General features: G+C 45.9%; 1 protein-coding gene across 1 annotated transcript in view; it reads right to left on the bottom strand.

Annotated features, from left to right (window-relative positions):
• The window catches only part of NEURL1B (neuralized E3 ubiquitin protein ligase 1B), a 35,692-nt gene extending 13,232 nt beyond the window's left edge, over window positions 1-22,460 (bottom strand). The window contains exon 1 of the mRNA XM_042790439.1: window positions 22,345-22,460. Coding sequence (XP_042646373.1) covers window positions 22,345-22,375 — 31 coding nt within the window. The 5' untranslated portion in view covers window positions 22,376-22,460. The remainder of the gene's footprint in view (window positions 1-22,344) is intronic.
• Between the last annotated feature and the right edge of the window lie 3,029 nt (window positions 22,461-25,489).

Below are 25,489 nucleotides of genomic sequence, written 5' to 3'. Positions count from 1 at the left end.
TAATTTCTTCTTTTTATGCTTCACTTCCCTGCCTAAGAGAGAGTAATAGTATTACTCCACCTCGCAGGAAGCTAGAAGGATTAAAAAACATAAGGTTCTCAAATACTTGAATCTCTGAGCCCTGTAAGCATGTCAGCAGGCTGGATAGATCATCAGAGGGGACACAAACCCACTTGAGTCCCCCTGGGAGATGTCCTGAGAGCCCATCCAGCATTTTGCTTCTTTTCATTCCAGAGTTTTCCAGTTCTCATCCCTACTCTCACCAACTACAAACATGATGCTCACAGTGTAAGTCCCTCAAATGCATGAGCAGGGCTTTAGCAAATATGAAGTAAGCCAGGAAAAGGGAAGAAAAAGTTGAACTGAAGGATTAAGAATGGTGTAAGGCTCCTCACTGAAACCTGCAAAAGAAACCTTTTTGGCAAGGCAGCATTTCCATCCACATCCTTATGGTGTCACATGGGTGGCACTGAAACAGATTTGGTTTATGGGTGCCCATGCTCTCAACTGCAAGTAGCTATCGCACATCTGAAACTTCACCTGCTTTCCAAAAGGCCAGCACATTTATTTCTTAGGTTATGCTGACCTTTTAAGAGGTATTTTAACAAACATGCACTTTGCATTTCAAAAGATACAGCAGGCAGACCCTGGACAAATTCCACATATTTATCATGGTTCCAGTTCTAAAAATAAACATTTTTTTTCACCCATTTGTTCGCAGCATAGGGTTTGCTGTTGCACTGTAATCCCACTGACAGCAGCAGACAAAATTCGGAACAAGAGCCCTCTCCAAGGCTGCTGCTCTCCGGGGTGTGGGACGGAGGAGGCTGCTTAGCTGGGGAGTTGACCTTAAGCCAGATTGATCCTGTCTTCACTTGCCCTGACAAGCCAGGCAGGAATAATACCACCAAAAGCCCTAAAATGGGGGAGAAGAGAATAATGTTCGAGGAGACCAGAGCTACAGCAGAGAGCTACGGCAAGGACAGCTTGACAGTCGGAGGAGGAGAACACTGCCTTCCCGATGCGCCACGGGTAAATCCATGGTCTGTATTAACTCTACAACCGCTGTATCAAAAGACATTCCCTGGGTCCCACTGCCCTCTCCTGAGGACGCCCTCCAAGTCAATCCATGACAAAAGATGCAGAGGATCACAAGGTAGAGCAAATTACGGGGCAGCCAGGTGCCAAACAAGGATGCATACTGGATAAAGCAAGGATGTCAAGGGAACAGAAATTACTGGGACCACTACCCTGTGAGTCAACAGCTCACAGGAGGCAGAGCTCATCAGCATGCAGCTGGAGTGTGGTCTCCCCATGTTGTTCAGAGAAAAGGCTGAAAGGTAGCCGCCTGAAATCTATGAATACTCACTGCTCAGGCAAAAGGGAATCCACCCAACACACCCGTGTCTTATCTTTATGGCTGCTGCTTTATCTGTAACATTAGAACTTTTTCCTATTACAGTAGATAGATAGGTTGCTGCTGCTGCTCCAACAACCCTGTTGAACATTAAACAATGCGTCTGGAGAGAGGGGGCAGGTGGCTTTTGCTCTGAAACAGGAAAATCCCAACAGGTGGGGACAATGAGGCCAAGTTCACTGCACAATCGCAAGCTTCTAGAAACAGCTCTTGTGGACCAAAAGTCGATGGTGGTGCAGCCCAGCAAAAGCATGGTGCTCACCCCACCGCATCCTTACTGCTGGAGATGATGCAGCCACCCGCGGGCACGCGGGCTGGAGCCTTGCCGGGGGCTGGAAGAAGCAGACTAGGCTGTTACTGCAGATAACAAACGTTAACAGTAACACGAAACAGGATTCTGCTCCGACTCGATCTTATCTTCTGAGAACAAGAGATAAAAATCTGTTCGCATATAAATTTAGTGCACTGCCTAGACTTTTTTTTTTTTAATGCAGAAAATGTGTTGGGGAGCTCTGCGGGAAGCACTGGTGTCGCCTATTCCACGCTCACCAGTGTGAATTTGTAAAGTTAGGCTACCAAATCCACTATAAGGCTGCTACAAAAAAATGGCCTGATTTCCAAACACCCTGCTGGTTCAAACACTGGAAAACTCAACAACTAATAAATATCCCCCATCTAAATTCCTGTGGTTTACATGACCAGTCCAGAGCCCTGCTTTGATGTAACGGTCTCCCTGCCCAGTCCTCTAACCCGAGACAAATTTCCAGGGAGTGAAAAACCCCACATGGTTCACTTGCCACAGAGTGATAATAAAATTGAGGCATTAAGGGGAGACTGAAGAGCATGTAGTGAATTGCAGGAAATGTGACATTTCTGAAGAGACTAATTTGGGAAGGAGGAGAGGAGGAAAGACAGAAGTTGTTTTCTCTTTAAAAGAAGGTGTGTTATGGCACTGAGGTAACTCTCGATGCAAATATCTAATGGACATATAACATTTTCCATTGCAAAACAGGCCAGAAAAATCCCTGGCAGAGAACAGGGATTGACTTTAGCTCACAAAATCAAATTGTGCCTGTCTCCATGAGGATTTTCAAGCAAGAAAACCCTCTTGCTTCTGTGGCTAATGCTTGAAACCAAACATTTTATGGGGGATTAAAAAAAAAAATGCTAAAATCCATGTTTTTCTAGGCAGAGGTTAATGACACATTTATTCTGGTCTTCTAGGCGTTCCTCCATGAAAGCAGAGAGGTATTTGCCAACAGCATTAGGCAAAATCCTTTTGTTCTGATCCTTTTTCTCAAACCAGGAAACAACAGCAATTCCAGCAGGACCTTGCAGTACTCTCCAGGCTGCTCCATCCCCTGTCTCCCACCATGTCCTCAGGAAACAAGCTCCTGCATCGCTGCTCTTTCAAATTAAGCCATTTCCTTGCATTGGGGAGCTCATGCGAATGCAAAGTTCAACCACATAATTTAAAAGAATGGTTGCCTTGACAGGAAAGCCAACACCAGGCCTTAGCTCTCCTGGTTAACCAAACATCACATCATGACACCAGTATCAGAGCCAAAAGACGGCAAGTGCAGCTGAAACACCAATGTCTCTCTCCAAGATCCACCAGCTGGCTTGAAGCAGAAAATAAACCATGACAGAAGGCCTGTTCCAAGCATGAAAAGTGCTGAGAGCAAATCTTCCATGATCTAGAAGTGATCACAGAGCCCCAAAGACTGGGGAGAGCTAGTGCTCTCCCAGATCAGACAGGAGTACTCTCCCAACCTGCTTCCAGACCTTCTGCTTGACTTTGCTTATTTGGTGGTAAAGGAAATCAAACTTGACACAGTCAGTGCATGACTTTGAGGGTGTGGAATTTTCAGAACAAAGTGGGGAGTCATGAGCTAAACCAACATGGTCTTGTGGATCAGGGTGTAGAAGCAGGGTCTGCTATCAAAAAGCCTACTGCTGGGTCCGCAAGTATAGGTAAATCCACCTACACTCACCTCTGTCTTCCTGTTCCCCCGTCTCTCTCCTGTTGTGCCTCTCACTGCATGCATACATGAATTTTGCTGCAAAGTTGGCCCTATCTTTATTACAGGCTTTTAGTTCTCCTGCATATAAATAGCACTAAGAATACACAGAAGCCAGCGATTAAGCATAGAAAAAAAATCTCCTCTCCCCCGTATTATTAGCGAATCTGGGTCAATGAGTCTGCAACTCTAGTCACAAATTCTTAGACTTGGTTAATGAGAGACAGAGCAAGAGCAAGCAAGACAGGGATAGAGTAAAGGCAGGGTTCATGCAATAATCCCTGCTTAAGTCTTTCGGTGCGAGCAATGAAAGCAGCTGCATGATAGATGAGGAGCCTTGGAAATGGCACAGCTTATTGTAATCTGTTATATGGCCTCAACACCCAAGTCCACTAGCTCGTGTCAGTCAGAAGGCTGCACTCACGAGCCAAAGAGCTTTGAAAGATGTCAGGGATTTGAAAATCATAAAATATGGGATGCAAAACTAGATGAAACTTTTGGCTACTGGCTAAAGAGAAAAACCTCTTGTCAAAAATAATCAGTCAGCTGCTCTCACTATAGCTCTTACTGGGAATTTTTGGACTATATTCTCACTAATGTGCTGCATATGCAATGCACATGATTTCATACACCAGGAGAGCATACCTGTGCATCTTACTTGATGTATTACGTTTTTGCAAAATTGTTACCTTATTTAAAAAGTTAAGTTTAACTTGGGGAGAGCAGAGTGCTGCTCAGCTCACTTTATCTTCTAGTCCTAAACTTAGAGTCCACAGCACAGTTTTGGGAGGTGATCAAAAGCAATGAGAAGTAAGCAGTTGACAACAGTTTAAGCAACTTCAGAAATGTTTTCTGAGGACTGCTATGTTGGGAGACTAAATATTTTCCAAATCTAAATGCTCATCTTGTCAGTCAGTGATTAAAATGTGTATTTTTGTGGTTTAGTATTTTCATTGTTTTCTAGAAACAGACAATAAAGTGCATCATAAAGCAGAGAGCTCTAGAAGCACACTTCAGGCTGAAAAGACTGATCTGGAAGAATGAACTCAGCTGGAGATCCAAAGATGGGAGGAGAGGAGCAGAGCTGTGGATGAAAACTCTCATATTCTCTGGGGCAGTTGGGTTCTGACTTGATTTGATAAATTCATACAGAAATGGGTCCAATTTCTGTGGATTTACAATGCTAAATGTTTGTGTGGGGTTTTTTGTTTGTTTGTTTGTTTTTTTTTCAATGATTGTTACTTTCGGCAGGTCTGAAGCCCACTACCATCTTCTGATGCATTGATTGTGTTAAATCAAGTGTAAGTGTGTTGTGCTCACTGCAAGCTAAACCCAGCTTAGAAGGCCAACATGCAAGGATCCCATTTTAACAGTGGCTTTGCTGTTATGTCAAGCACCAATTTCTTAGTGTACTGTCTACTTCCACAGCCTGACTCAAGGACATTCCCATAGTACATGTGTCAGGGTGCCTTTAATGACTGCTCCTATGGTCATTGGAGAAGGACTTTGTCTTCAGTGCCATCAGTGCTCTACAGCATGGCTCAAATATGGATTTTCATGGTATAAAGACAAAGAGATATTCCTAATTTTACAGGATATTGTGCCACTGGAGTCTGTCTCAGAGATCTCTTCCCCTTCCTCCCTGCTCCAGGCCAGCAGTGTTCACTGCAGCAACAGAGACCCCAGACACAGCCTAAGAGCAAGCCAAGAGACCCCAAAACCCTGCTGTATTAGTGAATGCTGTGGGTCCCTCGAGGCCGACACGTGGCTCTCACTTTGAGGCGGGCAGTGACCCTGTTGTGTCTGCAGCAGACCCATCGTATGTTCCTGATTAATCACACTGCACAGAAAAGATCCTACTTACGAGTATTTTTCACATATTAAAAAATGAATCTGGGCTTGTCTCCTCAACCCCAATTCCTCTTCATTCATTAATTCTTCACTTCCAAGACAACTTTTCCCCTACAGATAGTATAAACAGCTCAGAACTGTTTTTCAGAGCAATGCTTTATATTTAAAAAGCATTGTTCTGAACCCATGTTTTCCTTTTCCAGTCATGACTGTGATTTGTTGAAGAGTTACAAGAACATGTGAGTGCTGCAATCACTGACATTGAAACGGTCCATGCCCTCACCCTCTCCCCTCGCTGCCAGAGCACGTAACGACCATTCATGCAAATAGACTCCCTGTTTCCATTGAACCACTTTTCTTCTGACCAGCTGTACCAAGTCATCTGCACTGGGGATTTATAAATAGTGACCATGTCATTCTAATGTTAACGGCTTTTAATGAAATTGGAGAATGAAATGCATTCCCTTTTAATATCCTCATAGCAGCAACTTTATTCCATCCCATGGTTTCAATACAGGGCTTGTGGAAAGAGTGCTGGAGCTTGGCACATCCTCTCCACAGCCCATCAACATGTCGCTTCCAGCACAGACAGGAACAAAAAGAGGGAAAGAATTTTGTTGTCTCCCTGATGCAGGAAACCCACCCATCCCCTACTGACAGGCAGCATCACGGCACTGCACCAGGAGGGCTGCTTGTGGAACAGGGGAAAAAAAAAGAATTGAAGAGTAATAGTGGTAATTCAGCTTCACTTTTGATGCACTGTTCTCTGAAAATGCCCTAAAAGCCAGTGTTTATGTTATCTTCATCCCTCTGAATTCAATCTGTATGTAGTTTATAGTTATGCCCTTCCCACCTCCAAAAAAGCATGTTTGGAGAAAGGCCAGTACATAAGATGTGCTGTCAGAGCCCTCCCTGGGCCAGCGTGTGGACCACCCTGCCTTGCCACGCCCCACAACACCCAAGCTGTACCACGGGCAACGCAGATGGGGTGCGTGATGCTCAAGCTGAGAAGTGTCATGAGCTGAGCATGTTTCCCCCACTCACTAAAAACACAAGAAAACTTTCCCATCAGCACAGGAATTGTCCAGGGCCAGGACTGCAGAGGACAAAAAGCTGCAGATGAAGCACTCAGAGCGATGCTACAGGCACAGAGAGGAAAGCCTGGCCATTCATTTCTGCCTTCAACTTTTTCCAAGAAAACCTTATGATAAAAGGAACAAACCTGCTATTTTTCTTTGCCTCAAATTTGTTGCAGAAGCCTCTTTCGTCTTTATCTCCTCTCTTCATAGTGGTTCTAAGGGTCTTTTTTTTTTTCCCCTAATTACAACTTCTCTACACTCAAAGGACAGGAAAGAATTCAGTTTAAAAGAAACAAATGGTGGAGCTATTTCAGTCCAAACAGGGATGGATAACCAGAGAGCCATTAGACTTAACAGTGGCACCCATACAGGGCTTTTGATCTGTCCTAAGGGAGCCACAAAACCACAGGAAAAGGGGAAAAAAGGCCTCTGGGAAGATGTTCTTTCCAGCAAGCCCTGCTCCCAACATGGTGCAGCATTTTCAAATGTTGTCCACAGTTCCTTTTATATTTACACACAGTTTAAACAGTGATCTGGCAGCAAGAGGGGAAAATGCTTTGGGAGGAACGCATGGCTGAGGAAGCTAAATAAAGAAGTGGCCAGGTCTTCAATCATCCTATATTTTATATATACAAAGGCTGTGATTCCACTAAGCTTTTCTGAAACAATATGTAAAGAATCCAAAACAGGGCAAAGAGATGGGAATAACTGGTTATAATTAAATGGGGGGAGGGGGACAAGGGGGGGGAGCACAACTCTTCCACTCTGCCAGGCTAGCTTCCCTGGAGGCATCACAAAGCACAAAGGGATTTGTGGTGGTGGGAACTCTAATGGGTTACAGGTAACTCCACAGGGGCTGAGTCCAGCCTGTGCTGGGTGGGCTGGTGCCCGAGGCCAACACTCTCCCAGCAGGGAGATTTTAAACAAGTTTAATACTGGCCAAACTCTCTTTCCAAGTGATCCGAAGGGCTGGTGTACACTCAATTTATGTACTGTCCAACAATATCACATATTTTGTTGGCAGTTTTAGTTAATGTTCAGACAGGTAAGCTATAGCTTTTTCTAAATACAATATATCTTCAGAAATAAAGCCAAAAATCTTTAAAAGAGAAAAAAAAAAATAATAGTTTTTTGCTGGTCCAGAAACAGAGGAAAACATTCCACTGAAAAAAATGCATCTTTTTTTCCCCTGGTTGAGATTTTTTTAAATGCATGGTTTTCTGCTAAACTAGGAAGCTAATCTGAAAGGCAGGTGGTTGTGCAACACTTGGCTGCTTCATGGCTGAGCTGTGAGAACCTTTTCCATGATATTTACAGGAATTAATAAGAGGAAACAAGAGCCACTTCAAGATGTTAAACTGTCCAAACAGAAGAAAATACAGCCATACCATTACTGGACACACAATGACCTCAGCCTCTCAAATGCCTTCAATTATTTCAACACAAAAAGGATTTGAGCAAGAGAGGTTTATTCTTAAGCCTCCATGTCAATCTTCTTAACGCCAGTGGGATTTGACCCCAGCACACCTAAGTCAACATCAACATTTTTCTCCCTTTCCACCCCCTTTGTGGTACCACAGCCAAGAGATGATAAAGGCAGGTGAACCAAAGAAATCTGGAAATGAGAGACAATTCCTTGCATTGTTGAAGATAAATGCCAGCTTTTTAGGCCAGAAGAAGGGCAAAGCCTTTTTTTGCTCCCTCCCCCAGAGGAAGGAATGACTCCCAAGAGATGGGGCATGTGTGTGAATTATACAGCAAACAAACAGCAGTGCAGCCTCAGCAGTGATCACCTGTGGACGCCTGCCTGCCAGGGGAGGTCCAGGCAATGTAAAGTACTGTTTTTTACCATGTTTTCCCACCTTTTTAAGATGGATCTTGGCTCATCGTTCAGCAGAGCACACTTGGTAAATACCTTCAAAACAGTTTACTGCAGAGCTGCAAGCTGTTGTTATTTTTATAGCTGTGTTGGGTGGTTTTTTGTATTCTTCATAGATCATTTACACCTATAAAACCCCTCTGTACAGTCAAACAGCACACTCCGTAGTAACTATGGATCTGGGAATTTTGGAAATCCCACATGAAACAATATAAACAGCTGTCTCAAACCTCCCATTTCCACCCAGATGGCTCTTGTTTCAATTAACCAAATCAAACTTTAATTCAGAGTCACTCACTGGCCTTGTTTGGATTTACTTGGAAAAACACACCTATAAATCACTATGGAGAAAATCTGTGGAGAGAAAGAATTTGTTTGTCTTTGGGTGGTTCTTTTGGTTCTTTCTTTTTTCTTTTAGTAGAATGAAATTTTATTACCAGACAAAAAATACACAATTACATGTTGACAGCTTAGAGCCCCTGGTGTTTCTGGCCACGATAAAACAGAGGCAGCAGCATGACTACATGCTGTCCCTCCTCTTCTTTGGAATAGATGGCACTGAGCGTCTCCCATGCTGCATGTGCCACTTGCATCATCTTCCGAGCTGGAAACATGCTGAAAAAGGGACACCAAATGTATGGAAAGCCTGAAGTCATCAAAACAGGTCCACATAGGGGCTTTCCCCTGGTCCCCAAGTCACCACACACTGGGAGTTATAGTTGCCATTGCTCTTGAAGAACTTTCTTGAAATACCAAATCTGAGCAGTTACTTGAAGAGCTGCAGGAAAGCCTTCTCCTAAGCAACTCACTCATTGCAGTGATCTGCTGCTGGCAGAAGGGGAGAGGCTCGGCTTCCCCGAAACCTCCCTGCAACCCACAGAAAGGCATGTTTCCCCTGAGTAGGCACGCTCCCGTCCACCCAACTCCCCGTCTGCCAGCACATCGAGGAATTGGCTTCAGCTGAAGCAAACTGCATTCAAGTTGTCTAAAAATAAAGCTGGAAATCATCTGAACAGCAGTGACCAATGTCCACCCTGGCACTGCTCCGTCGGCTCAGGTCCGTGGAGGTCTTGAGGCACCAATGTGCTGTGTGAGCCACAGCAAGGTGTGCAGGCACTTTGGTACATGTCTGAGCTTTTCCTGTTGGACAGGCAGACCAGAGCACCTGCCAAATACAAACGCATCACCCTTTGCTGGCAAAGCCAGACTTCTGCTGGCAAGAGCTGCTCATGGCAGATACCAGGAGGGCAAGGGGCCAGGAAGTGGCACATCTTGTCCTCAGCACCATCCTGGGATGTACACCATGCTCCAAATGCCTGCCCTGACCCAGCCCTCCTTAGCCCTTCCATTTCCCATGCTTTTGTGCATGCTAAGATATGCTGAAAACCACTGTTTCCCAATGAAAAAGCCCCCTCATTAGCACCACAGCAGTTTTTTTTTTTTGATAGAGCCTGGGACATGGGACCAGCAAGCCTTCTACCCATCGACATCCCCAGGGCGGAGCAGGTGCCTGCCTGACTGCAGCAAATTGGAAACTTGATGGAAAATGAAAAGCTGATGCTTTCCAGCTCAGCCTCCTGTGCATGCAGAGCTTGGTGAGACAGAAGCATGTCCTCCTGTGCCCCTTTAGTTTTTTCTAGGCCACCCTGGTCAAATAGGATCAATAGCAGAAATGTTTCATGCCGTTGCTAAACCACCAGGAGCCCTCACCTGCACACAAGCAGTGGCGTTTGGTCATGTATTAAGGACATATAAAATCTCTCTGACTGCAATGCTTCCTTTGCTTGGAGAACACAACACACTGCAAAAGAGCGTCTTACTAGCTTGAGATGGTACCTAATAAGGAGGAGCAACTGGTGGGGCAGTATCAGCAGACCCTCCCCAGAGCAGACCCAGCCAAGCCGTGAACCTCCCCAAGGCAGAGGCAGCACTGGCAGCCTCCCGGGCACGGGAACGGGGTTCCTCGAGTGCTGCACAAGGCACAGGCCTGTGCCCAAAGGCCCTGCCCTTTGCTCCCGGTTTTCCCGTCTGCCTCACATTAATGCCTCATTTCTCATAGCAGTAACTGCTGAATTTTAATTTTTTCTGCAGCTCCCTTTCCTGTGACAGCAGGGTAGGCCCATGGCATTTTGGATGGGGAGATTTCTTCCTTCTTTTTCTCAGACCTACATGTCCACATCAGGCAAAGGCCCAGTACAGCATGTGCACTCGGGGTTGCTTGGGGCCACCAGAAGGATGGAGCTCAGCTGGCATGTCTGCCTCGATCATTCCCCACCACCACAGTCCCGGGGTTGCTCCCCACCGTGGATTGCCACCAGTGCTGTGCCTACACCCCAAACACCCCCTCTGCCACCAACAACACCTTGCCCAAACACCTCTTTGGGGAGACAGTCACTTCCTTGGAGAAAGAGCATTTCAGGTCCCAAACTCCACAACCCTCCTAGGCAACAGCGTGGTCATCTATAAAACAGCATCACTCCCTTCAGCTACTCTTTCATTGCCACGGAGAGAGATGAGTCACAGCTTGTGCTCCCAGCACTGCTGTTAGCCCTGGGGAAAAAAAGATTATGAAAAAGACAAGGAGAGCTTTGGAAGAACATTGACTTGGTTGGCCAGAGACCCAAGGTGATGTGTCTGCAGTGATGAATGATGGCTGGAGATGCACAACAGCAACCACAAGTGCTGCCCTGGCTCAGTACAGGAATATAGGCAAAGAAAGGGAAAATACAGGAATATAAGCACAGAACAGTCCTCGGCACTGACCTACCTAACATTTCTGCTCACCACCTTTAGTCTGCTGGAAAGGAGGAAACAAGGACTGCCTAATGCAGGGCTGTGTTCAAGATACAAGAGGCAGGGAGCAAATCAGGAAAGGGGAAAATATGGTAAAGATCCAGAGGCACACAAGGAAAACTTCTCCCTCCTTCTGGGACTGTCTCATGAGGTTGTACCATTAATCTCATCCCAAAGGAAAATCTGAGTGACTAGCTAAGGGCTGCTTGACATAGTTTGGTGATTGATTCTACTGGCGTGCCCATAGATTTCAGTATTTACAGGAGGGCAGTTGTTTTGCATGAGCATATAAACATTTACTAAATAGGAATGCATACAAAAAGATGGTTTGAAAATAGCTTGTTTTAAAATGAGAAGTGGTTTTGACCTCTCTGGGAGGAATGTACCTCTGCCCTCTGCTTAGAGATGGTCAGCTGAATGCTTGAAGAGGGTGGGAGAAATAGTAAACATGTTCAGGGAGTTGGGAAACAAATTTTTGTTTTTGTTTTGCTTCTAAAACTAGTTTTTAATATTTCTAAGAGTAATAGGCATTTAAAGAAACACTATCCCTCTAAACTCAATTTTGAAAAGGGGCTAATTTTTAATCAAAATAAATTATAAAGCAGAAAAATACAAACACTTCTATTAAGTGATAAACTCTGGCTGTTCCACGTGGGGCCAGAATTTCAGGAAGAAGGGGCTACGCAAAGCATTTAGTAACTAAGCCTCACGGTGTCCTTGCGAGGCAGATGAGCCAGCAGCAGAGCTGGGAACCCTGAGCCACAGGGGACCCTCACCCTGGGCTCCCCATGCTGATACCCATAGAAGGGAAGTAACTTCCACTGCTGTTAGGAAGCACTGGAAACCATCACATTGCTTGTTTGAGGGAGGAAAGGACTGTTTTAACCAATTCATTAATTATGAATATTAAGCATATCAAGTTTTGAAGTTTAGTTTGTAATGACTCAAACTTCCACTATTGTTCTGCTCGGTAAAAGCAGACTCTCCAGACAGCATCTGTCATTCTGATTATTAGGTAGTTAAATGAGGGAGAAAAAAAAATTGTTCTCTCTCACCTGCAAAAAGCTATCTGTGCCTTGTAATTATTTGCCTTGATAAATTTAATTTACTTGAGTCTTCCCTTCTAGATTTGGCTGGTCAAGTTAAACTGTAAAGATTATTCATGGAAAAGCAACCACAGTTGGTTACTAGGATACAAAAAATCAGTACGTTCCTCCAATGAATAATCCCTGCAGAACACACACAAATTCAATAAATTATGAATTTCTCTTTCTCTCTTACATAAACATTGGGGTTGCAGAGGCATTTCTTGGAACGCTTTAAAATAAATTCATAATTACTATGCAATAGCAAAACAAACAGAGGGGATAGCCAAGCCTTGCCGGTGAGCTGCATCCTTTGTCTAGACCTGAAAGTTATTTTGGAACAAGGCAGGGTGCAAATGGACAGCAGATTCATTATTGCCAGTATCTATGTGCAGACACTGGTATTTGGCAAGCTCACATGCCTTTTCAAAGTGGATAACGTAAGCAGTAGACTAAGCTAATTTGGAAGAAGGCATTCTTATTTCAAAAAAATATCTCTTCCTGCACAATTCCATGTATACAAAAGGTCTTACATAAAAGCACTTGTTGCCAGATCTCTGAACCTACAAGGTGAAGCGAGAGATAAGTTTTCCTACATTGGGTGGCGGCTGCCAAGCCAGTCCATACGAGGCCAGCACCCACAGCGCCGCACAGCTGATGCTGCTGATGGGCAAAACAAACTGTAGTCAGACTAAGGCTGCCCCGAGCCACTCATACATCATTGGAAACAACACCCAGACTCAGAAGATTGATTTTGGATACTTAACAGAATTTAGTCTTTTTGTGCATGTGTGCATGTGGTTGTATCTTGCTCTGTCTTTTCCTAGCCTTCGTAACATCCCCTGATAACAGCAATCCCCAGGCACGACTCAGTACTGATTGCTGTTCAAGACTGTGGTATTTAAAGACACGCTATAGGGTCTGTTGGCCAAGATCAGTTTTTATAAACTTTAACCGAGATGGATTTCCTTGAAATTCTGACTTGTGAAGCATCTGTCCTTCTCACTCTCTCCCTTTGATCACATCAGCAGCACAGGCAGTGCTGTTCTGCTGCTGGCAAATCACCCAGTAATTACTATTTAAGACTCACAAATCAGATGCCAGTGTGAAGATCTGCCTCGTAGCCTTCAGAGGACATCTCCTTTCCAGGAGATATCAACCAAAATGCCTGACATACTGAAATATCTGCAAGCCTTCTTCCACGCAAGTGCAGGGAAGCTCCACCGGCATCAAGCTTTCCCTTCCTGCACACATGGTTTCAATGTTCAGCTTTTATTTCTGAGCACTCTCTTCTGACAAGGCTCTCATGCAGACCCTGTGCCATGGCCCTGTGTCCCCGCAAGCTCATCCCCAGCCCGCCCTGCACAGGGCTACGTTCATCAGCCAGCCAGAGTCCCAAGGGGCACCGTGCTCCAGAGCAAATCCAATGCTGATCATCAGATAAAAGTCAAGCCACTTAAACACTCTTTCCATTGTGTAGTTTGTCCCCATGAACCATCATACGAAAGTTATCTCTGTTTTATAAGCCAGAACAATGGCCACCACACAATATACCAGCCAATGCTCCTTATCACTAACAGTGAAGCGACAGCCAGTTAGTAAATTATTTCAGTTTTCATACTTAGAAACCATTTCACATTGCAGGCCAAAGTAATCAAGAATTTTTGATGGTGTTCTGAGGAAAGGACTGCCAAAGAACAGCCCCTTAAAGAGGAGTTTCTTGGGGGCATACCTCTTTGTCAGGAGCCTGAAGGATTATCTAGCCCACCTTTACCCTCTGATGGGCCCAGCTCTACTAATGTTATTCCTAGCTGATGAATAACAAACTTGTTCTTTAAGACCTCCAGTGATATAGGTATTCCAAATTACTGTACTCCACCAAGGCTTTGCATCAGTGTTAACCTGTCCAGCTGCCTTCTTGAAGAGCACATGCTCAGACATCCTAGTCCTGTCTCCTCCCAAAAAACCCAGCTCACTGCAGCCTCTTAGCTGCTCCTGTTAGCACCGATTTTGGCCACCATTGGGGCACTAGACCAAACAGATCTCAAGCGCCAAGTGTTTTCTTGTAACAAAAAAACCCCTCTATCCAACCATGTCAAGTTCAAGACCCTGAGAAACAGCAATTTCCCCTCATTAGGAATTATGCTTTCAACCTCAGCATCACACCGAGGAGATAACTTTTGAACTCCACTCCATAAATTACAGAACATGTTAAGCTGAGAAGCCGGTGCCCCAATGAGACCAAAACAGATAACAGGCTGAGAAAAGCTGTTGCCACAGCTAACGCTAGTTATCACTGAAGAAAGAAAGATAAACCTGAATGAAATTATTTAATTTCTGTTGCCAAATGGGATATTCTATCTTTTATCTTTGGCCTGTCAAGGCAGGGCTTGGCAGATTTAACATTCAACTTAAGGAAAAGGGCAAAAATCAAACAACTTTTTTCCCTGGCATTTGTAAATCAAATGGAAAAATTTCACTCAGGGAAATTCTCTCTTGACTGACTGTCTTCCCTGTGTCGCTACACGGGCAATGAAAAACAGCTTTGCTTTTATGTGGTCTATTTATTTCTCCCACATAACCATAAGACATTATGCCATCAAGAGTGCAATCACAAGAAACCTGGAGTCACAGACAAATGGATGGTTAAAATAGGAGAATTCCTAAAGTACAAAAGTCTCATTATTATGTAAATATCCACAGTGAAACAAGAAAACTGAGAAAACAAAATCTGTTATATGCAACTATCTAGCCAACAACTCCACAAACACAACTCCATCCATTTTTCTCCCTTCAAAGCACCAGTGGCTCTTAAAAAAAAAACCCTAAATGTGATTTCCCTGCTGCACTGAAAAGCTTTGAAATGCAGTTAAATGGTTTTTCTTTAAAGAATCTTCCTGTGTAATTCCAGCAGCAAGAGAGAAGTCATTTCTTATCTTCTGATCCAGTTCCTTTACACCAGTCCCGCTGGTTTAGAAAGGAAAAAAAATACATGATTTTTCTAGAGCAGGGAAAGGGATGAGGTCTGATCTTCTCAGTAGGAAATCTCTGAGCTGCTCCACTGCCAGAGGTCTGAAAGAACGGAGGGGAAAAACTGGGTAGAAAACAAGCCCTGCTTACACAGAACAGAGGAAGATACTGCCCTGGACACAGAGGGAAAAACAAATTAACATGCAAGAAATTGCCTTCCCCTCCCTCACTCCTCCCCAAAGCCCCACTTCAACTCTTCAGACACCAGGAATTTAATGTTCCAGCACTCAGTAATTGAGACAACAGGGCATCCAGGTCTGAAGGGAAAACCTGGCACATGTATGCTGAGATAAAGCTTTCAACTAGACATCTTGGTGCCAGTGATTCATGCTGTTTAACATATAAAGGGGAAAAAAATACAGCCATCATTAAGATTATAAAACAATGCAGAGTAAACGGCATCTCCTGCCCACCAAACATGTCCTCCCATGGGCACACATCTTATCTAAGGGACCATCAGGAAGGGACTGCCCCAGCTAATGCCTCTGGGCAGTCCTGCTGTATTTGCAGATGCAAAGAGGTGGGATGAGGAGGTCTTCAGAGAAGTGGTAGGACCTCCCAGCCTAAGGGCACTGTGGCCATCAAATACACATATGGACCACTGATGCAGGGTCAGTCTCCTCCAGGGCACAGCAGATTAGTGACACCAAGGGCAAGGGTGGAGAAGCTGCCCAAATGAGAAGACAGAACAAAGTATGGAAATGGTCTGGTAGCAAAGCTTCCTCCAGCTGCTGCAGACAGAAAAGCCTCCCCAGGATGTGACATGGATCCAGGTCCCCTCCAACAGCCCTTCAGGCTCTCACCTCTTTCTGCGCTTGCTGGTAAGTGAGTACACATCTGCCCTCTGGGTAAAGTCTGGAGAATGGTTTGCCAGCCAAGCTATATTTTGATGCCAGGAAGCCCCAAATGAGCGTGTGGCCGAAAAGCTCATTAGGAGAAGGGAAGGTGCAGGTCGTGAGTCAGCCGTGCGGTTTGGCTGTCATGGCAAGAAGCAGCAGCAGGCACGGGATGCCAGACTGCTCCGGGCACAAGAAAGGAAACAAACAAAGGAGGTAAGACAGATGGAAATAAAAAGAGAAGGAGTAGATTGCACACACCTTCCCCGTAAGGAAACTCAGACGGGATCTGATGTGTTTCAGGGGATCACACCTGGCCTCATCACATCTTGCAACTCCTGAAGCCACCCCAGCAAGCCAGCCCCTGCTCCTGGGTTCTCACTAACTCTACCCCTGCCTGGTTCAGCAGATTTCCTTCCCTGATTCTTTGCCTGAACCCACCACATCCATCATGGTGACATGCACACTCCACCTTAGGAAAGCCCGCTCTTATTTTAGCTACCAACCCGCACGGATAGGCTCTGTAAACAGTGAGATGCTGATGAGAAAGACAATGTTTCCTTTCAAGGCAAACCATGCAGCAGGACACTGACTGTCCAAAAGTGCAACTCCAAAATTCAAAAGGCTTGAATGCTAAATCCAGTGGAGCTAAGAAGGACCAAGGTGCTTATTTGCATTCCTAATTGAAAAGCCATTGAATGTGATACATGAGGAGGATCCTTACTAGAATGGGAAGAGAAGCACAGCATAAGCTTCAAGGTGACTCATCCTTTTCATGTCAAATAAACATTAATGCCCGCACATTCAAACTTGACTGCCTAAAGTTAAACACCTTAAACACACTTAAGCACCTCTATAGGTTGTCAAATTATGATGTGTCAGGAAGCAGCAATTTCCTTTGCCTGCGGTGAGGGCTCTCTGTGAGTTTTGCCTACACACACAGACTTAGGGGTGTGATTTTAAGCATTTACAGTAGGGACAGATGGTGGCACACCAGTCCTTCTGACCTGCAGCAATTATCTAGAGAAATAAAAGGGAAAAAGTGCAGTTTGCCAGATATCCTACCTCTTAGTAAAGCAATTCCCCTCTAGAGCGTAAACAATACAATAGAAGAGAGGGCACCTGCCCAGCACTATCCAGCCTGTGAGTGGAGAGCAACAAAAAGCTCTTGCTTTAATGACACACTTGGCAATGTGCTGCATGTGTCTGACAGCACACCGGCCATGGGGCATGACACACAGCTCCACTTAGCACCGTCTTGATAGGTGATGCCTTCCTGGATTCGAGTACAGTTGTTTCTCCAGTCTCAACAACCAAGATGCCAATGGTAGCGCTGAATTAATCATGCCAGTTGGCTGCAGCACATTTTTGGGTATGTACTGTGCGAGGCTGGTTAAAGATAGTCCTCAGTATACGATCAACCTGTTCCAGCTCTAAAACACTGCAAAGGCTGAGCAGTTTCACAGGTTTCCTTTTGAAGAGTGGAAAAGCAGAAAGCTACAAAAGAAGCAGCAAATTAATCTATATTTTGCACTTCTATAACCTTCTTCCTGAAGATACTTCATCCCTGCATGTTAATTAATTAACTCTTGTATACCTGTGTGAGGGAAACTGTGTTTCCTACCTCCCTTACATACAAAGCAAGACTACGCTAAAGCCACTTGCTCAAAGGTCATGCGGGGAGTCAGCAGCAAAATCAGTGAGAGACCCTAGAAACCTCAACCCTTAGACTAAAAGAGGTAGGAAAACCAGGCGAAATAGGGCTGTTATTGAGGCAAGATTAACACCTGTAATCGGTGTTGATCAGAGTTGAACCAAACCCAAATCAAAAACTGGTCTGAACAGGTACCTTTTTCACTCAAACCAGAACAACCTGAAGTGTTATTTTGTAGTTTTGTTGAAAGTCAGACTGGAACCAAACCAAACAATTTACTGAACTGATCCCCTACTGACAATACCGAGAACTCCTCCTACAGCGTATCACTAACAACTAAGGGGGAAGGAGGGACCACAGAAAAAAATCTAAACCAAAAATGCTCCTTGAAACTGAGATTTTAGCACCTGGAAAAGACTACGTGGTCTTTGCTACTCGTTTCTTGCAAAAGAAGCATGTATATTAAGATAATAGGCATCAGTATTTTTAAAAGGATACACAGAAACATCATCTTCTACCCACAAGCTATAAATTCCTGCTGCTCTAGGGACCCTACGACCATCACTGTTGTGCAAAAGACTGGCAGATGGGAGCATCAGCCTAGTGAAGGTCTAAACTTGGGATTTCTGACTTGCAGAGAGAGGGTTAATTATTAAAAGCATTTTTCTTAAGAACACAAAATAAATTTCTTGAAAATAAGAAATTGAAGTCGCTTCTGCCAGAAGAAGCCCCATTCTCCCTTGTATTTACCAGACACAAATGCCACTCATACTTGGTATTCCTCACAGTTGTGAGGAAGGCTGTGGGAGAAGCACTGCAATCAGATCCCAGACAGATTCTTAAAAGGGAATTTGACTCCTTTGTTAAATACCAATGACCCTATTTGGGCCAGGATCAACAACTGGATCCCAACTGGAAAGTCCTTTACTCGTGCTGGGGGCAGTGAGTGCCTCCTGCCCGCCTGCGGCAGCAGTTGTCCAGGCTCACCCTGCCACGACGAGCTGCCGTGCATGCAAGGACACTTGCTGCCTGCCCAGCTCTCCTAGATGTTGTTCCTCGCTTTTTCCTGCACCTTGCAGCTCCATGTAAGGACTTCGCTGGGCCAGGGGAATTTTCACCTCTCCTAGCCTACGAGTCCTCAAGTACCACGGGCCTCCTTCACCTTCAGGGGAGGCTTCGTGCCCCCCATCTGGCTACTAACCATTTTATGAGCCCTGTTCAAAGTGTCTGCCAAGGAAAGCAATTACCATGGAGAAATTAGCACCATCCACAACGTTGGGGTGCGGATGTGTGCTACTTGCTGCCTCTCTCACTAGTAAGTTAATGCAAGAGAGCAACTCCTGCGGAGCAGCGCAGGTAAGAACAACCACAAAGCCCAATGTCGGTATGCAACCCATCCACCACAAACATCCACGCGGCCTCCCAGCCCACTCTGCAGGTCAGGACAAGTTCCGCCCATCAGCTGCAATGCTGCACACCTAGTTTATCACCTGTAGGAGACAGAAAAACGGCGTGCCTTAATTATAAAGAATTCACTCTTGCCTAACCACCTGCCCGCACATCGTCTCAAACAATGGGCAGTGGTAAGGGGAGGGAGGCAAGAAAATATCGACATCCAAGCATAAAATCCCACATTGCACACTGGAGGTGCAGTGGGAGATTCTCCCACTGGAGATGCAGGAAGGGTTGGCAACGGGCTAGCGCCGAGCGGTGGTGGCCGCACTGTGGAGGAGCCCGAAGGCGAGGAGGTCCTGCTCACCCCGCAGGGCCAGGCAGGAGGCAACCCTCCTGCTGGAGGAATGTGTCATGTATCATTTAGCTGTCATCTAGATAAGAGTGATTTCCACCACCACCTCAGGACCATTGTTAAGCATATCTGACACATCTCAGCTCCTTTCCATTCAAATGCCTCCTCAACCAGTTCAAATATAGAAGCTGCTTTTCATTAGCCCCAGCCTATTACTCATTTCAGTACCACTCTGGTTAGAAACCTCGCTGTTAATTTGACAAAGCCTTCATCCATTGTGCGTTAACCATCAGATACTTGGCAAACACACGTTTCCCAAGCTCCCAATACAAATTTCTCCGGCACCGATAGCATGTGCTCTTGTATCATTACATGGAAGTGTGGAGAGAAAGGCATAGGCTGTACAAGGATTTAAAGATGCAACAAGCACAGAAAACACATTTGAACAAATTTAGGTATAAAAATTAGTTAAACTGCATTTAATAGGATTTGAAATTGAATTTCACTATTTGAGAATAGTGTTTCCATTTCTACATAAAACCTGAATGATTGATTGTTTGACTTTTTCAGGAGCCAAATGATGAAGGTCCCTCCACGTTTCCTCTGCATTTGATCAGAATGGAAAGACATTTTCCAACCTGAGCTATTTATGGTGAACAAGACGACAAAAGGGAAACAACATCTGTAGGCTTCTACAGTTAATCAATTTAACACAACAAGTAGGCAAATTTTAGTTTGGGGGTGTTCTGTTTGTTTTTTTCTTTAAATAAATTACTGCAGCCCATGGGACAGGGGAGAGCAATTCCTCTGCTAGCTAAAATGAGAGCGAAAGTGTGCTGCTCAGTCTGCAGGATTGAAGAAAGGTGCATTTTGAACAAAAAAGAGGGAAGACTTAATTCTGATTGATTATCTTCGAGTAATTCTAAACAGCCATAGCATTTATAAATAGGATTTCATCCAACAATTCAGTCTTTCAGAAAAACTTTATCATTTTCAAAAGGACTTTTCCAAGAAGTTCTAAACCTGCTTCCCTCCATAATGCCATTTGGATAATGAAAGACAAACAATGCATCCGAGCACACCAGTATGAAAAACTGCTGAATTTTGTCCAACTTGACAGAATACATTTTAAACTTCCAGATTGCAAACATCCAAAATCTCTTCTACAGCCACAGGTTCTTTTGACTGTTATTACTATGTAAAAACTGAACACAGCTGAATTTGGGGGAAAAGACACACCTTCAGCATCTTCCAGCACATTAGCAAATGGTGTTCAAGCGTCCTGCATGTTTTTGCCTTGCGCAATTTGACAAATGTTTGCAAATGGACTCTCCCCAGCAAAGCAATCCTTACAGACAGTCTCCACCTGGCAGGACAGGACGGAGATTTCCTAGGCCACCAGAACAACATCTGAGTTGGGAGGTCTACATAAATCAAGTCTCCAGTTTTTTCCATCGAACTTTTCCTCTTTCTTAACAACTTCTTTTGAAAGCACCGCTAGGAACTCTAATCACACAACTGCAGTACAACTGATGTCATCCCCTTTTTTAAATTCACGTGTGTAAGGCTGTGCATATAAAGGCTGCTCAGGAGAGACTGTTCTAGCAATAGGCAGAACGTCTGATACAACTCAGCCTTCTGGAACAGAGCTCACAGCTAGATCCCACGTCCCAGCAGGTACAGATATTTTTTCTCTGGGAAGTTCCAGCCTTACCAAGCCAACCTCCCCTGACCTGAGGATATTTCCCTGGCTCTCCCAGGTTTTTTGCATGTGCCTCTTGATGTTGCCTCTAGCTGAAAAGCCAACCCACAAAATGAATTTTCTCCAAGGTCATATACTCCTTACAATGCCTTTATTTGCCAGTTGGGGAGGTATTTAAAAAAAGGAAAACTTCCTTATTGTGAAAGGAGCTAATTTCCCACTTAAATGTAATAGAGAATGAGAGGAGATGCAACTAGAAATCTAATCACAGGTTCATAGCTAAACCACGAGCCTAGCAGCTTTCTTTTGTGCCTTGAAGGTCCCAAGCACCCTCTCTTTGCAAAGACAATATATGGCACATCCAAATGCAAATCTATTCCTCTCTTTATTTCTATATTCAGCTCCCTGGCTGATTACAGGGAGGCATGTGCGTGTGTTCAATAGGTCCTCCTGCTTCTTTAAATAAGTTTAATAAGACCCTTTTTATTTACGGGAGCCTAAAGTACAAAGGATGCAATGCAGGAGCTCTGCAAGGGCAGAAAAGAAAAGAAAACTAGCTGAAGATACAGACTGGCAAGGGCTCAGTAATTCAATACTGTTGATTCTATAGAGACCAACTGCTTTTATTATGCACTGATTCTCTGAGGAGGAAAAAGCCCCACAATTATGAACTTGCAAAGGAAAAGAATCTGTACATCTCTTGTGTAAGAGCAGAATTCGCTAAAAAGGCAGTTTAAAACCAGGGCAGTCTTGCAAACATTTCAGACCTGCTTTCAAGCAGTTTTCTTCTGGTGACTCTGAACAACTAATGTCTCTCCACATTCAGAAGTTGCCTTTTTTTTTTTTTTTTTTTAAAAAAATGAAAGCCCCTGAAAGGACTCGACTGAAAGTCGGGAGATCACCACTTCAGCTGCGGGAACAGCTCCACTTCACCCGCTTTTGTCGCTCTCACAGGGGCGAAGCTGTGCCCCGCCGCTCAAGCATCACCGCCCCGGTGCCCGTCGCGGCGGGGACCATCGAAAATAGCCATAATAATAGGAGTATTTTCGAAATACTCAGCTTCTCTCGGGCCGCTCCTCAGGGGCGCGGGGGCTCGGCCCCACGGGCGGCAGAGCCCGGGTGGGTCCCTCCGCCGCGCCCCGCTCCCCCCCCCAATCCCCCCCCTCCAGCATCACCCGGGACAGGGACGCGCCCACCGCCCCGCAGCCCTCCGCGGGGCCGCGCAGCCCCCCGCGCCCCCCCGCCGTTACCTGCCAGGGTCTTGTGCACCGTGTTGCCCATCGCTGCGCTCGGCGGCGCGGCGGAGCGCGGGGCGGCCCGGCGCTCCGCAGGGCCATGGACAGCGCCCGCCTCCCGCCGCCGCGCTCCGCGCCCCGCCCCGCCCACGGCCCCGCCCACGGGGCGCCGCTGCCCCGCCCCCATCCCGGGGCTGCGGGGCCGCCGAGCCCGCCCCGCCCCGGCCCCGCCCCGGCCCCGCCCCGGCCCCGCCCCGGCCCCGCCCCGGCCCCGCCCCGGCCCCGCCCCGCCCGGGGTCGCCGCGGGGGCGAGGAACAGCGGCGGAAAAAGCCACGGCTTTGGGTAAACGCGGGCCCGGCTCGTTCCCAGAGGGTCCACCGACCCCGGGAAAATGCTTGTTGCCTCTCTCCCTTAGGGGAAAAATAAATAAATAATTCTTTCTCCCTCGGGGGGGAAAAAAAAAAAAAAAAAAAAAGGTTTGGAGAACGGGAGGGCACGGCTGGCCATTCCAGCTTTATCCTCAGCACAGCCCTTTCTATCAGCAAAACCTACCCAGAGAGTACAAGGTGCACTGGGAAACACTGGGAATCCATCAACCCGAGCTCTTTTCCCCCTACAAGGTGCATTGGGAAGCACTGGGAGTCGATCAACCTGAGCTCTTCCCCTCCGTGCCATTTACTTACGGGGTGACCTTGGATAAGCCACTTTGCATCTCAGTGACACGGCTTCCCCGTCTGGGAATTGAGGGTATTAGCAGGAGTATTGTGTTGGCAAATTCATTACTAGTTCGGAGCACACTGATGCCATGGTGACGAAGGACACCTCAGCCTGAAGTGCAACATTGACTAGATTTGCCTCACCATTTCTCTCTCTTCTGATCTCAGACGTAAAAGCATGTTTATAGCCCCATCAGAGAAGAGCAAGGGCTTCCTTCTTCTTCCTGGTCACACCTGTGCTGCTGAGGGATGATGCTGCAGAGCCTTTATTCTTTGAGGCAGTTTTCGTAGTTTTAAGAATGGAGAAACGGGAGCACAGGAAGCTACAAAACATGCTGCAACCAACCATGGGGCTGGTGCTGCAGTGCACAGTATTTGGGAAAATCCACCATGTCCCTTAGCAGAAGTCACATCTGTGGACTATCTCACGTCCTGGGACACAAAAAAAGTGGAAAGAGAAGGAGAGCCAAGCACCAGTAGCTCAATGGCCTGGCAGAGATCAGGCTCTGATCTATTGTAAGGAAGCTAAAATAACAAGCCTTTAATCCCTAGATCATGTTCAACGGGTCAAGTATGGCTCAGGAGATGAGAGAGGACAGAAAAACCTAATTTCCAGTATTTTTTGCCATCATATGGATTTGTTAAAAATGAGATTATCGAATGAGACACCAGCAGCTGTTCTTAAAAATGCCTGCACCCATCTGCTGTCTCCTTAGGTTAGCACATGTCTCCCACTGTCTTTGGTGCCCTGAGCTGTAAAACCACACACAGGAGCTGTCAGAGGGCAGGAGCAAGTGCGCTGAAGCCCAGTGCTGCCCTTCAGGGAGAAGGGGAGGGGAGCAATGTCATCCTATTTGCACAGAGGGGAAAGTCCTTGTCTCATGAGACAGCGGGGAATAGGAGGCTTCGACTAATCCCAGCCGGTTTCCCTCAGCAGGGAGTGGTAGTTGTTATTTTAGGGCTTAAATGAGCCTTAAAAAGCCAGAGGTGACAGGGGGGTTCTCCGCAGCTGGGTCCCTGCAGCGGCCCGGGGGCTGCCAGGGCAGCTCATGTGCCTGCCATGTGTGGGCTGTGTGCCACCTCCCCGGGGGCTGCCCGGGGGCCGTGCCGCGTCCCTCCTTCCACAGCCCGACCACACCAGCCCAGAGACGGCCGCTGCCTGTCCCAAGGGTGTTCCAGCCCTTCCTCCTCCCCAAAAACGAGGTAAAAATAGAAGACAATAAAATGGAAATGCACATCCTTAGGACACGGAGGCAGCCTACAGGAACGTAATCAACGCTCCTACTTCTTGGCATTGTAAAAATGTAGAGTTTGTTAAAATAACCCGCTTTGCACAATGCAAAGCAATAGCATGAGAAATAGTTCAGCGAGGATGACTTCACCCTCCCCAGAAACCACACTGGGAAAGTACAGGAGAATCAGAAACCAACACTGAGCAGGGACTGAAAGGCAGTGCAGAGTCACTGCTCAGCCTGCAGAAATGCAGAAAGGAAACCAACTGTCCCAAGCAAGGAACTACAGATGAAAGCTCATTAGCATGTTAAAATCCTTTCCGCTCCAGCAAGTTTTGATAACTATTGATAACACACTTCAGTAATTTCTTCTGTAAGCCTGGCAGATGGCTGTTCCTCTTAAGAAATCTCCTTCCCTCCCTCGCCCTCATTTTGATCAAGGGACGGGATGACCTGCACGCATGTGTCATTTACTTTGGTATCTGAATTCTCATAGATATAAAATAGTAATATCACCTAAGCTCCCTCCTAGCACTTTTTATTACTAGATCTTAAACCATTTTGCAGGCAAGGTGAGTGAAACTATCCTTATTTTATAAGTGATGAAACCGAGGCACGAAGAACCGGGGAGATGCGTACAAGGTCACCCCATTGGCAGACTCGGGAGCAGAGGAGCCACAAAACACTTACCGTGTTGGATCCAGCTCGCAGGACTGGACACACTGTACTGCCACTTCTCCCTTTCCATTTTCTATTGACACCCGCCCCCCCGCCCAATGAACTCATCTTAGTGGGATCAGTGGAGCAAGATCAGGCTATTACCATGCAAGCGGTAAAGCCTCTGGAAGGAGTTCTGTATTACACTGATGTCAGACATCTGCTTCCCAGCTCACTTTAATCACCTCTAAATCTTGCTATGTGTGGATGTGTACCCAGGCCTTTAAAATTTGGAATAAAAAAAGAAAAGAGACAAATTTATTTCTGAATCAAAAATGTGATTAATTCCACCTGAGGTTAGTCACAGACAGGGATATTATGCAAACCCTCCTATAACCATGTACACAGGCCAGACAGCTCATGAGAGGGCATGGGCTGTACTGTTAGCAGTCACATAAACATGCTCGTATTAAATGCAATGTTTCCAGAGATGCAAATAGCTTACAAAGAACAGCTAAATTTCCACTGATTGATACCAGCCTGAGGCGTAACTC

The sequence above is a fragment of the Tyto alba genome, unplaced genomic scaffold (assembly GCF_018691265.1).
Source record: "Tyto alba isolate M040663 unplaced genomic scaffold, T.alba_DEE_v4.0 Super-Scaffold_17, whole genome shotgun sequence".
Classification (NCBI taxonomy): domain Eukaryota; kingdom Metazoa; phylum Chordata; class Aves; order Strigiformes; family Tytonidae; genus Tyto; species Tyto alba.
The sequence above is the reverse complement of the archived record's forward strand: the minus strand, read 5'-3'. Positions and strand labels throughout refer to the sequence as shown.